This window comes from Calidris pugnax, unplaced genomic scaffold, assembly GCF_001431845.1.
Source record: "Calidris pugnax isolate Ruff unplaced genomic scaffold, ASM143184v1 scaffold25, whole genome shotgun sequence".
Taxonomy (NCBI): Eukaryota; Metazoa; Chordata; class Aves; order Charadriiformes; family Scolopacidae; genus Calidris; species Calidris pugnax.
This window is the reverse complement of record NW_015090805.1, coordinates 6,190,822-6,204,777: the sequence shown is the minus strand read 5'-3', so window position 1 is coordinate 6,204,777 and position 13,956 is coordinate 6,190,822. Positions and strand designations below refer to the sequence as shown.

Sequence of the window (13,956 nt, the reverse complement as noted above, 5' to 3'; positions counted from 1 at the left end):
AGAAGAATATTTTTACCTCCCACTGCACTGGTTCTTTACAGAGAATGATTTTCAGCAGCATTTCCTACCTGTTTTAATTCTTTCATTGAATTAACACAGTTGGAGTTAATCCAAACAGTCAATTTTTTAATAAAAGACATGAGTACAGCAGCTTCATCACTAGCTAAACAAATCCTTCCCAATTCCCTTTGTTTTGAAATGATACACGTAAAATACCTAGAAGCATTCTTTAACTCATGCTAGTCCATTGATTTTACTATGCGCTATTTTTATTCTCCCTTAAAAAATTATCTCCGACTTGGGAGTGTATTTTAATTAAGTCACCAATTTTAAAGGCATTCTAGTAGAGAAAGACAAAATATCAAGGAGTTCTTTCCAATTTTCTTAAAAGAAAGTTGAAGAAGAACATTATACCTACCTGTGTACCCAGTACTTGTAGTAACTGGGAAGAACTCCGTTGGGCCCTTTCTCCTGAAAAATATCTATAAGCCTCTCCAGCACCGTTACAGTTCTTGCAATAAGACAGTCTGCACTTAAAGCCTTCAGCTTTGTCCCCTGTTCCTTATTAAATTTTGTGATGAGATCATTGATGCATATGGTGGGGTTGCTGTTGTTCACATTAAATCCAAAGCCTGAAGAAGACAAACCAAAAGAAGAGGACATGATCTGAAAATATGAACACTTTATTACCACCAGAAAGTCAGTACTTTATTCAACTACTTGATACAATTATCTCTAAGGATGTTTCTGGCAGCTGTTTTTCTTCAGTCTCTCACACCTTTAAATCTTCCTACTTGCATAGTAACAAATCACAGTCCAGATTTTAGTTTTTTCTTGCCCCTAAAATGCCTCCTCAAAATTGGAGAAGCAAGTCCAGTGCAGTCCTTTCAACACCACACCATCCCATCAATGAGGCTCACGAAGATGTAAGTGGTAACTTGCACATTGGTTACAATAACACCAAAGTGAGAAATTCTTTTACTCCCTGGAAGCTGAGAGGTCATTAGCTAATTGAGAGTAAATCATTGATCATACTTTAAGATGGAGTTTTATCTTTCAGTCTAAAATTTAATTAAGGGAGACCTTTCTGTTTACCACAGGTAGCTGATCACATTTTCTGAAAATTAAGCCTTTTTATTCAGCTGATGAGCCTTCTTTGGCTTGCTCTGAAAAGCTCAGAAGATTTAAGTTTGCCATGTAAGACTCCAGTTTGCTTAATCTATCTTGCCACAGCATATCCTTTAGAAGCCTCAAGACTCTCGCTGAGATTTCTCCAGCTAGAATAATGTTGGCAGAATGCCTTTCTGATTTAAATATGGCTCTTGGGGCCTTTTTTGCAGCCTGCTGAAACAGGCTTCGAGGCATGTAAAGAAATATATTGTATTACCTGTTTATTTTTTTCTCATAATAATTTGGATTTTTCTTTGCTCAGACATTTGGGATAAAAACCCAGTCTGTCAATCAGGTGACACATGACACACCTCAATCTGCAAGAAGGTCCAGATGCACTGTTATATGAATTTGTCATTAATAAGACTATTCATATATGGAAGTAATTTGCATTAAGTCTGAGAACAGGCATCTCTTCATTAAAAAGGAGTTTTTGACTTTTAGCTAGTCATAGGATGCATGCAAAGAAAGCCATAGGGATATTGGCACCAATACAGAGATCCTATGGAAATGAGGAGAAAAGTATTATCAGAAAGAGACAAAGGAAAATGAACTGGAAAAAAATATAATGTGCTATGCCAGCAAATCCCAACTCAGCTGGTTACACTCAAATATGGTACAAGTGAAGAGAGAGTGACTATGGCCATTAAACTGTGATTACTCTTCTGAAATACTTCTCAGAGCAGTAAAGCCATGTAGATGATCTTTGCTTTTGATCATTACCCACATATATGGAATGCTATTCTTGACTGCCATGTGAACAGTAAGGTCTAGGAAAGGAATCTGCACGACTGTACAAAGGGGATGTCTGGCTCACCTTTCCTGTTGTGGAAGTTCAATCTCATTGCTACCACCAATGCAAGAATTTAGATGTCGTGAGTCACCCCTACTACTCTCAGTGACATACGTCACTGAAATGATGGAAAAGATCCATGGACTAGTATGTGGCAAGTAAGTTTTAATCTTTGAAGATTCCAGCCAAAAGAAAGCTGATGAAAATATACATCTTTGTATATACCTCAGAGCTTTCACCACCAAGATAACTCCTATGGACATCAGAGAGAATGCATAAAGAAAGTTTCCATTTGAATTTGAATGTTTTGGTGTTCTAGGCAAGCAACAAAGCTCCAAAACAAATATGTAGTGTACAAAAAGATATTTGATAAAATGAACTATTTTTGGAGCCATTTTTGCTTTTCTTATGTTAACCAGAACAGGCTCTGGAAAAACATATGGAAGTAGTAAATGGTTGATGGGGCACAGAGAGACTCTTTTAAGTGTTCCATTCTGTACATGTAGATTATTTACAAAATGAGGATATAACAATTGAACAGAAAATTTAATGACTGGGCATGTTTCACAGAAGGAGGTGATGACTAATTCAACTGTTTTGCTTGTTCACACCTTAAAATTTATAGCACCTTGACAGAAATGATACCATGCCCACACTCTTTGCAAGATACTTATCTACCGTTCTATACTCAAATATAAACCATATACTATCATCATCATCTTTAACCTTTTAGACTTGCAGAGGAAATTTCATTTAATTTTTTAGACATAGCACAGAAAATTATTTTTGAATGCAGAACCTAGGTCTCTGCTGGCAGGTTTCTGACCACGTCTGACAGATCTGTGCTACTGGTGGTTAGGGGAAAAATCTTCCTTAAGAAATAGCAGGATGATTATCATACTTGAAATGACAAAAACACCTCAATATTTATTTGTGCAGCTAAATGTCTTCCCATTACAGCACTGGGACTTGCTGGAAAATACATGTACAGTCTTTCTGAGATTGGCTGTGCTACCTTTTTGGAACCAGCCTTCCAGGCAGACCATTCGTCTTCACAATGAACAAACAGATTGTCACTCTTTGCTCCCTGACCCAGCCTTCCCAACTACTTTGCAAATTTTAACTTTTGAGAGAACTAAAGAAAGGAATTAATTAGTCAAATCATTAATTCACCGCTGCTTCACTAGCAGTATTACAGCTTCTAGAAAAGTATCAAAAGAAACAAGCTACGAATAAATTTTAAAAGGATGAAAGGAAAAATTAAAACATTAGTATGTGCACGTAGCTCTTCTTTTGATTCAAAAGGCATGTTATTTAACTATTTCTCTTGTTTAAAAAAAAAATTGAAAAAAAACAGATACATTTTTCAGTATATTCTACTAGTTCTTCAACAGATCAAGGAGGACATCTTCCCTTTCTCATGTAATGCTCCTTCTTTGAACTCCACTACACCAGCCTAGATGCTTGCATTTACATTTTTCTTGTCAAGCATATGGAATTATTAAGAAGAATGAAAACATTTACTTTTTGTGCTTCCTTTTGATTTAATACTGTGCTTTATTTCCTTATGCCTGCTGTCATTATTCGTTCTTGTCCTTATAATTTGAACACAAAAAGACATTAACAAATTTATTCAACCAAAAACAGTACAGAAAAGCTTGAAAATAGACATTTACCAATAAGTATATGAAATGTTGTTTCAATAAGTGTAGAGTTTACCAGAACTCCACCAAGCTTCATAAGATCGCTGTAGTAAATATCATTTGGCCATTTTACTCGCAGATCAATCTCCTAAAGAAACAAAACCATACACATTTAGAAACACTTTACTCTCTGATACTGATACAATACACGGCTTATTCATCACCCCGTATTCTATATTTTCTGTACCTCTTTGCCACACTGAATGTGATCCTGTCCACTGCTCTTCATAATTAGAACCCATTTAAGCACTCCACAAACATTACTAAAAAAGTCATAGTAACAAGTTTACATGGTTTACTAAGGAGGTTGGCAGCTGTCAGAGAAGTGTCTATTAAAACAAAATAAAAATATGGCAGAAAATAAAAGCTTAGAATGACCAAAAGGAGGACTAAAGATACTAGAGATTTTCGGTCTTAAACTCCCAAGGTTTTATAGAACTCATTTCCTTCATTCACAAGTGCCTATTAAAGATTTAAAAGATCTATTCAAGAAAGATGCAAACTGGGGCAGCCACTGTGGCTCACTGCTGATAAACAATCAGAGCAAGCCCACAATAACATCAACACTCTATTTGAGGATCCTTGCAGAAACCCAACAAGGACACAATGACATCTTGAATTTCAGAAAGGAAATTTAGCAGACAGGAGAAATTCCAGTTCACAACTATGTAAATACTTCAGTAACGTCCTAAATATATTCACGCTTTCGGCAGCTACGCTCAAGCAACACCATGGAGCTGGAAACACAAACTGTGCTGTGTGACACCGTTCCAGTGCAATAGAGAAGTTTTTGTTGAAACCACAGAACTGAACTGAACTTTGCACCGGCTACTTAAACACAAAAAGAAAGCAAATGTGCTTCCTGTAGTTTGAAAAACTGCATATGACTGTATCCCCAGAGGCAAATTATAGGAGGTGCTCCAGGACTACAAGAGTCGCATTCCCTCCTATTGTAGATTATGAAATCCCTTTACAGGATGTGTGAAAACTGCACCTGGGTCCATGTCTACTTTCCTGACAGATTTAAAGGCCAGAGAGGAGTCCATTACACATACATTGACAGGAAATACTACCTGATTTTGCTATCAAAGCATTCTAAGAGAGAGTATAACCAATTCATATTCATTATGGAAAACAACTTGATTCTTCACAGTGGGAAAGGATTTATAGGAGACTCTTGAGACTTCATTTGAAGTATGAGATAGTTAAATAGTACAATCAGTGTTAAGAGATCTTCCGAAGAGCTATTCAGTAGATCTTACTTAAGGAAAACATACACCTGTAAGACACCAGACACTAGCTCTGCAACTGAAGTCACAGAAAGTACGAAACAACAACCAAGTCAACTGGGTATTCTCATGATGTAAACTACACAGGAGAGACTTTGCCACAAAACAGAGTAACAAGGTACTGCACAGCTATCTATTTGTCAAAGAAATGATGGGCACCACAAAACATGCAGGGAATGGAGCACCTCCTTGTCATCGTTACTAGAGACAGATGTCTGCTCTTCTTAGACTTGGAAAGCAAAGAGCTCTCTTGATATAAAACCCATTTACATTTCCAATACTAACATCTGACAGTAAAACTTCCAGCTGAGCTGGGAGATTTTCTCCTTCAGGATCCAGAACAAAGGCCTCAGTTGCTGTGAGCTTAGCATTGTCAACATTTGTGACAACCCTAGAAATGGTGACTGACTGATAAACCGAGACACAGGAATTTCAGATTTTTGAATGGAACTCCTTAGATGGACTTTGAGTACAGCGACTTACATTGAAGTGTGTTAAAGTATTGTTAAGATTCTGACATACACCCACAGAAGCATGGAAATTTGGAGAGAATGAAACCTCGTCTATAGATCAGCCCACTGTTTGCAGCTGCTGCAGTTTTTATGGCGCAGATGTCCATCTGACATAAGGAAAGCCCTGCATTACCTAAGTCTAAAGAGGAAATTAAAGCATTGAGTTTCTGATAAATCCTTGAATTTCTTTGCTTTAACACATTTGAATCCAGACTGAAACATGGGCTTCAGTCATTGTCCAGGATGGATGTTCTGTCAGAGGTTCAGCAGCTTTGTCTTGGTCATAGCAAGCCATGTGTTGTACATGTACCTTGTACAGTACATGTATTATTGATACACTCTACTTTTACGTTAGTATTTAGTAATTCAGTCATCTTTTTCCTCTTGAATGGAATAAAATAAAAAATGCCACAGTACACCAGGGTAGGCACACAGAAGCAAAAACACCTCTATTCATAAATTAACTCCTTCCCCAGTCAGACTCATATTTTATAAAGCTAACTCTTGTCCCTTCTATTTTAAATGGTTAAATTATTCACTCTGGCCAAATATTTTATATTGCAAATTTTAGCCTGAAGCATTTTGTTTTTATAGTCAAGTTATGAAGCACTGAAGTTAGAAGGTTTTAATAGAAAGGCTGACAGACCTTAAACTACAGCAAAGCTACTGGGTGCCACTATAATAAAGTTCATGTGTAAATGTGTATAAGTCATTGATTTTCTGTAATATAGGAAACATATGCTTTAGTTAACTACTTCTGTAAAATACCAAAGTTTTATAGTTAGCAAATATTAGGAAATGGTAACATTAAAAAGAAGATATATGAGGTGATGAAGAAGACTGGTTCTTCATTTTAATACTGATGACAGGACACTTGATTCCCTCTTGAGAGCAATACTCCTAAGTTCTTGCTTTAGAAATCAGTTTTCAACCTTAAACAAGGGTTGGAAAAATCCTTTAAAAGGGATAAAGTGGTCACCGAAACAGCACCAACAAAAAAAGCAGAAAAGGATTTGTCAGTTTTATTCATTTTTCCCTCCTCCCTCTTCCCCAACTCCTTCAAAATCAAAACAAATTAACTCAATTGTTAGACAAACAAAATTTGACATTTTCTTTACTGCTGAAGTCTGAGTCTTAAGTTTCATAAAGTTATGAGTGAAATGAGTGCAGTACACTTAATCAGCTAATAAAAGACATTATTCATCATACATATACTGGATTTCTTAAAACACATAAATAACCAAGCATGTACGAAGACTAAGTTTACCACTATATTAACGATGAAGAACTGTATTATGCATTCAGTCATTCTATGCATACGAGATGTAGTTAAAATCTGAACTTAATGAAAATGGAAATGGGAATGTTGAGATAAATTAGGAGAGATACCTCATATCCTGGTATTGATCTAACCGACTCTACCACTGCCAAGGACACCAGGTGTTGAATAAAAGGAATTCTCTGGCCCAGGTTGGAATGTAGAGGAATGGTGATATGTAAAGTGGAGAGTGCACAGCCCACAGGACTGAGCCAAACATTTCCACCACGACCTGAGGAGGGAGAGAAAAAAAGGTTAACTTCAACTCAGGAAAAATTATTTATAAAAAAGACCACTTTGTTAATGTAGACAACTGCAAAAGAGAGGTTCAATAGTATCCACCCAAGAATCTACCATAAATTATGTAATGGAGTTTCCAAACAAATTTTGAGAGAAAAATAGTTAAAGTGCAAAGTTTTTTCTTTAAAAAACAGCAGGTTGTTTAATGTGCATGCTGCTACTCAGTTTCCTAGAATGTCCTAACTGACTTGCTTGTATCTGGTAACATTCACATTTCAAAAAATCTTGCTTTAAGGGAAAAATATTTGTGAAGATGTTCTGTGTGCACCCACCCACATTGTGAATCAACTTGACACAAATTAGATCTGTACCAATAGCCAGGTAACCATCTTCATGTAGATCTGTACTCAGAAGAGCTTATTAGGTTGGGCACTATATTCTTCTAATAAAATAAATGTGGCTTTTAAATCAGAGCTAGCTCCTCCCTGCGAAAAAGACAGAACTAGCTGAATATTTATCTGCAAAAGGTTGTGAAAGCCCACATGACAGTTCAAGCAGGTCTTGCATGCTCAAGAAACCTCTATCTCAGAGCAAGTCAAGACCCAGTTATGTTCCAGTTAAGTCAAAAAGGAGTTCTGATTTGGAAGTCTGACTTGTATTACAGTAAATGCAGTGATGGCAGTTTCTATGACTGGAGAGACTTTTTGGCAGAAACTAGAAGACCACTAAATCATTTCTGCAAAAGCCACCAAACATCCTGAAAATGTTTACTTTGGTCTCTATGAACTTAGGGCTTGAGTTTGAATCCACAGTTCAAGTGGGAGGAGAAGAGGACATGATTATTCTATAGATTATATTAGAAAAAATACTCACAATGTATCTTTAAGGCAGCTAAGTGACATTAAAACTACCTATTTCATATGTTTAGTACACATTTACTAGCATGAGAAGCAACTTTACTCACCTTTCCCTTGTGTTTGTCGAACAGCAATTGCTATTAAACCCATCTCCTCAGGCAACTCCAACATTAACCTGCCAATTAGGAAAAAAAACAAAAACCCATGCTTATCAGCTGGAACACTGAGCTACATTCATGAAAATCTACACTTAAATATCAGGTAATATTTTACCTTAACATTGCACTACCATTTTTCCACTTTCAGTTAACATTTATTCTTGACCAAAAAGCATTAGAATATTAAAAAAAGATTAACTGAAAAATGATCACGTAAAACGTTACTATATCTATTATGCTGGAAAAAGATATAGCCATAGCTCATTTAAGGTGCGCTCTGATAACATACGTTTTGTATTTCTTCATGTTTTCTTGAAGTGCTTATTTTTAGTGTGCCACTATCTTCAGTAAGTGACAACTAGCAATTCTAGACATTTGTTTCTACTTACAGCAAGTTTTTGTTCATACTACAGAATATAAGAGCAGCAGTTTCTGATTATTTAGAAAACCAATATGGTGGCAATAAAGCAGTTTAAAAGATACACTATCCCCTGAGAACTAATTATGATTTAACTACAGTAAATAAATCTACACCTTCTGAGAACTCTAGAGAACACTGGCTTATTTTAGGCTTGTGTTCTGCTTTTAAAATAGTTTCACTTAAAAGAATACTAACTTTCCTCTGGGGATAAGTAGAAAGTGCACTTTAACACCACCAAATGAGTCAACGCTAGACTTTAAAAAGAAGAAAAAACCCTACTGTGAGAACTTCGTTCAAGCCACTTGAAAACAGATCTGAACTGTACTATGATCCTCCTTCATTTCACATTTTCAGGAAGAGCTATTTAACAGATAATACAGATATTCAGGATGTTGCCAGCAAGGTAAACCCAGAAAGTGATTTATAGCCTACAAACCTACTTCGAATTCGGACACAAATATCAGGCTGTTCATTCATACAAAAGCGATCTTGTCTTGGAGATAAGTGCAGTCCAAATCAGCAAAAGGTACCATTCAAAACTATTTCCCCTGAATTTCAGATAAGTAAGAAAGGTGTTTCAAATTCTGCAATCTGTATCTGCAGGAAGCAGGGACCAGCTGCAAGCAGAATTATGCCCCAGCCACCCACAGTCATACGTCTTTAGACTGGTGACAAGCTAAGGAACTATCTGTACACCTTGTGCTTCACAGGTTGAAAAGCAGGGCTTCAGTAACTCTCGGGGCTCTACCAGTAGCAAGAAACATGTAGGATCCCCAAGGTCTCTATCTTTCAAACAGCTGACTTGTTTTCAGAATGATCAAAATGGGAGGTCATTGAAGGGCTCAAGCAAAGTCTGGACCACAAATGCCTTTGCTAATTAGAAATACTTGAACGCAAACAGACAGAAGCCATAACAGACTGCACAATGTTTTCCCTCATTTTTTACTCCTCAATCAGAGAGATGTTGGCAAAGAGTAATAACCAGATTATTTCTTTGCCAGTCCCCTTCCAGATCACGTGAAATACAGCTCGATAATTCCTTCCTTTAGAACCCATGGGTTACATATTGGGACGAGGCTCATCTATCTACTAGCAAACTTCAACATTAAAAGGTTGCATCTTCTTATATAGTGACCTAAGAGAAAAGCCTGCATAGTTTTTTACACCCATGAGGCTTCAGTCCTGTCTTCTGGAAACAGTGTGATTTCAGTTACAACACTAAGTTCATGGTTTTGCAACATGAAAATCTAATTTAAATTTGGAAGCACACTTAGGAAGAGATTACAGGCTTTGTCAAAATACATCGATTGCTGTTAGTTCTCCATTCACATACTTGGTTTTAAATAGAAATGCTGCCATGATGGGAGGAAAACAATCAGAACAAGGGAAAAAGTTAATTATGAGTCTAAAACACAGACGTCTAGAACAAAGAGATATGATTAACAGAATGTGTATGAATGTAGCTATTAGAGGCTTGGCAGCAGGTAACAACATATTAAATGCAGAGACCGAGTTTGTACTTTTAAGGGCCATGAAGAAATTCTTTAACAGACACAACATGGGGAAGTTGTTAATACTCAGACTGATACAGCAAGAGACAGATAGATTTATTTTTACTACTTCCTGAGATTGTGCTGGAATTACCATGAAGCCCTATGATAATAAAAAGCTCTATATAACCAACCCCCCAAACTTCAGAGCTTTGTAAATTTTGTGTGCTTGTTAGGTTTTTTTCTGGGAGAAGCAACTTACATTTTCCTTCCCAGAAAGAGTAACCATACGTGAGCTTTTTTACATACTGACTTCCTTTCTTTTCTTTCAACTTAATCAGTTGCAGATTTAACAATTTCATTTTTCTGCAGAGCAACTTAATCACAGTGCTCACCACATTTTCCCCCCAAAATTTTTGCCTTCAAGAAACTCTCTGTTCTTCTTTGTGCTCTGTAACTACCTTGATCTACATATCAAGTCAAAAGACCACACTGAGATACAAGAGTAGGGAAACATGAAACATTTGAAGACAAATTTATCCATCAGGAAGAATATCAGGTGGCATATATATGGCCATAGAAGATGACACTAGAATTTAATGCAAATTTTTCTTTTCTGCTTTAAACATTTTTGTGGTATTTTCCAAAACGTGAGCAAGGCACTTTTAGTATTCAAGAATATTAAACCAGTTGAAATATTAAGAGAGAGATTCTAGCAGAATTTTTAATACAAATGCCCTCCTCCTGCCCTGTAGCACATACTATGAATGCTGTCAAAAGTAATAAACAGTACTTAATTGTTTTATAGAAATTTCAAGTCTAAGGAGGACTCTCTCTTCATGGCTAGTCAACACAATGACTTTTCTTCCTACGTGAATGTAAATTGGGAATTGAAACCACAAAAAATATGTTTGAATAATGTTAATGGCCTGACAACTATAAATTTCATTGATGTTGTGGGTTTAAGGTTGAAACTCTCATTAATGCATCCTGCTGTGTTACAGTATTGCAGAGGTATTACAACAGGCAGCATTACATTCCAGATGTTAAAATACCCGGGCACAAGAAGGTAACTTATGAACAGATTTCTCCCTTCAAGTTCCTTTTCTGAAAAATTTCACTCTTAAATAGCTTGTTTATATAGTATTATAAAAGCAACATTAAAAAAACCTTTCCGTTTTTAGTCAAATGGAAACAAACATGCTTTCTGACCAGTTTCTTGTATTATTTTGGACAAAAAGGTGCCCTGAACACTTGCTTTAGTATTTTACATCCACTGTTTCTGTCCATTATGTCTGATTTGAAAATGAACAGTGTGTCTATTAATATTTTTCTTAAGCTCCCCTCCATTGCTCTCCATTTTCTTTATATAGTCCTCAACTGCATGACGCTGTGTTTGATTCCAAGCTCTGTGTGCCGAATAGCCTGTCAGAAGGTGTGCTAGCCAAGAATAGGTAACTCTTGAATCCACGATGCAGACTTCTTGGTGGCAACACTGAACTGGGTCTCTCTCTCCTGCCTGGAACATTGTTTTCATGAGAGCATGAATATCTGAAGGAGCTCAAAGATATGTACGTCTTCAGTAGAACAGGCAGTAGACTGACTGAGATGTGGTGGTCCACAAACAGAAGAGGAGACACCAAGAAGGACATCACAGTGGGAGTTTGTTACAGATCACCTAATCAGGAGGAGGAAGTGGAAAAAGAGTTTTTGAGCAACTTGAGGACATCTGCAGATCACATCCTGACTGGGACTCCCATCTTCCAATATATGCTAAAAGGCAAACAAAGTGGGAACGCAAGCAATCCAGCTGACTTTTGGGGGTTTCTAGGGTCAAGTTCTTAATAGAAATTATTAGATCATCAACTGGAGTGATAGACTCACTCTGATGCAAACAAGGGAGAGCTGATTGGGGAGGTGGCAATCCGTGGCAGCTTTGGCCACAGCTAATATGAATTAATGCTGTTCAGGATCCTGAGACGAATAAGGAAGGCAAGTAACAGAGTACAATGCCTGGATTTCATGAGAGCAGGATTTGGTTTTTTCAGGGACCTGATAAATGGGAACTTATAAGAGGCAGCTTTGAAGGCCAAGGGAACTCAACAGACCTGGTCTTTAAACACAACTTCCCACAGACAAAATAACGGTCCAGCACAATAGTGAGGAAAAGAAGTAGGTGAACAGGGAGTCTAGTGTGGCTAAAAAAGGAATTCATGACTGTAAAAAGAAATGTACAAAAGAGAAAGAAGCAAGGAGAAATGCTACAAAGGAGAAATGCAGAAACATTGCCCATGCCCATTGCCCATGCCATCCTAACATGATGTTAGGAAAGCTGAAGCTCAACTATATTAGAGATTGGTAAGAAACCTAGGCACAAGAACTTCTACTGCTACATTATAAGAATAAATAAGGAAAACGTGGGCTTGCAGCAGGCTGAAGGAAAAGCACAGAGAAAATCCGAGTTATTCAATGCATTCTTTGTCCCAGTCTTCACTAGCAAGGTGTACCAGGCCTTTACACATACAGACAGGGTTCAAGGAGAAGAGGAAATAGCAACAGAAAAGGATTGATTTCATAAACCTCTTGAGAAATCTTGACTCATACAAGTCCACAAGAGCAGATGAGATGCATCTGAGAGTGCTGAGAGAGTTGGCCAATGGCACATCAAGGCTGTTTTCTGTCATCATGGCAAAGAGATCAGGGGAAGTCCCAGATGAACGGAGAAGGGCAAATGTTGCAACCACCTTAAAGATGGTCTTTCACAGCACCCTTGTATCCAAGTTTGTCCTCAGTGATCTAGACGGATGCACTACCAGATGAGCAAAAAGTACCTGCATTCTGAGATTGAAAAGTAATGGGTTGTACTCTACCTGTAGGCTGGATAAAACTGCAGTTCCTCAGGGGATTATCCTGAGACCTATCCTATTTAATATCTTAGTATCTTTATGAATGACCTTTAGGAGGAAATGGCAGGCACATTAACCAAGCTTGCAAATAACATAGAACTATGAAGAAAACTGGTGGATAAGAAGCTCCACATGAGCCAGCAATGCGCACTGGCAGCCCAGAAAGCCAACCGCATCCTGGGCTGCATCAAAAGCAGGTCGAGGGAGGGGATTCTGCCCCTCTGTTCTGCTCTCATGAGACCCCACCAGGAATACTGTGTCCAGCTTTGGTGTCCTCAGCACAGGAAGGACATGGACCTGTTGGGATGGGTCCAGCGAAGGGCCACAAAGATGATCAAAGGGCTGGAGCACCTCTCCTATGAAGACAAGCTGAGAGAGTTGGGGTTGTCCAGCCTGGAGAAGAGAAGGCTCCGGGGAGATCTTATAACAGCCTTCCAGTACCTGAAGGGGGCCTACAGGAGAGATGTGGAGGAACTCTTTATCAGAGAGTGGAGCGATAGGATGAGGGATAGCAGTTTTAAACTGAAAGAGGGGAGATTTAGATTAGACACTAGAAAGAAATTCTTTACTGTGAGGGTGGTGAGGAACTGGAACAGGTTGCCCAGAGAAGCTGTGGATGTCCCATCCCTGGAAGCGTTCAGGACCAGGCTGGATGGGGCTTTGAGCAAGCTGGTCTGGTGGGAGGTGTCCCTGCCCGTGGAAGGGGTGTTGGAACTTGATGATCTTTAAGGTCCCTTCCAACTCCAACCATTCTATAATTCAATAACTAAGCATTGGAATAGGATACCCAGACAGGCTGTGGAGTATTTCTGTTCTTGGAGATTTCCAAGATCTGACTGGGAAAAACCCTGAGCAAGCTGGTCTGAACTCAACTCATTGTTCACCCTGCTTAAAAGGAGAAGGTTGGACTACAGACCTTCAGGGATCCCTTCCAATCTGAATGATTCTTTGACTCCAGGAAATGTACAGAAACTTGGTATCTCTGGTGTTTCTAGCTGACCTTTAAGTTTGGCTGAAATCAGTCAGAAAGTAGCCATTAGTTACTAATTACTAAATTAGCAACTTAGCCCAAAGGCTGTTCACCGGAATCTCCAATCCC

At 38.0% G+C, this 13,956-nt stretch overlaps 1 protein-coding gene across 2 annotated transcripts in view; it reads right to left on the bottom strand.

Moving 5' to 3' along the window:
• The window catches only part of HLCS (holocarboxylase synthetase (biotin-(proprionyl-CoA-carboxylase (ATP-hydrolysing)) ligase)), a 121,825-nt gene that overhangs the window by 4,434 nt on the left and 103,435 nt on the right, over positions 1 to 13,956 (bottom strand). For both annotated transcript variants that reach the window (XM_014938222.1, XM_014938223.1), the window contains 4 exons: positions 7,990 to 8,057; positions 6,857 to 7,017; positions 3,640 to 3,754; positions 419 to 632 (listed from right to left, as the gene is read on the bottom strand). In XM_014938222.1, the coding sequence (XP_014793708.1) occupies positions 419 to 632; positions 3,640 to 3,754; positions 6,857 to 7,017; positions 7,990 to 8,057 (558 nt within the window). The remainder of the gene's footprint in view (positions 1 to 418; positions 633 to 3,639; positions 3,755 to 6,856; positions 7,018 to 7,989; positions 8,058 to 13,956) is intronic.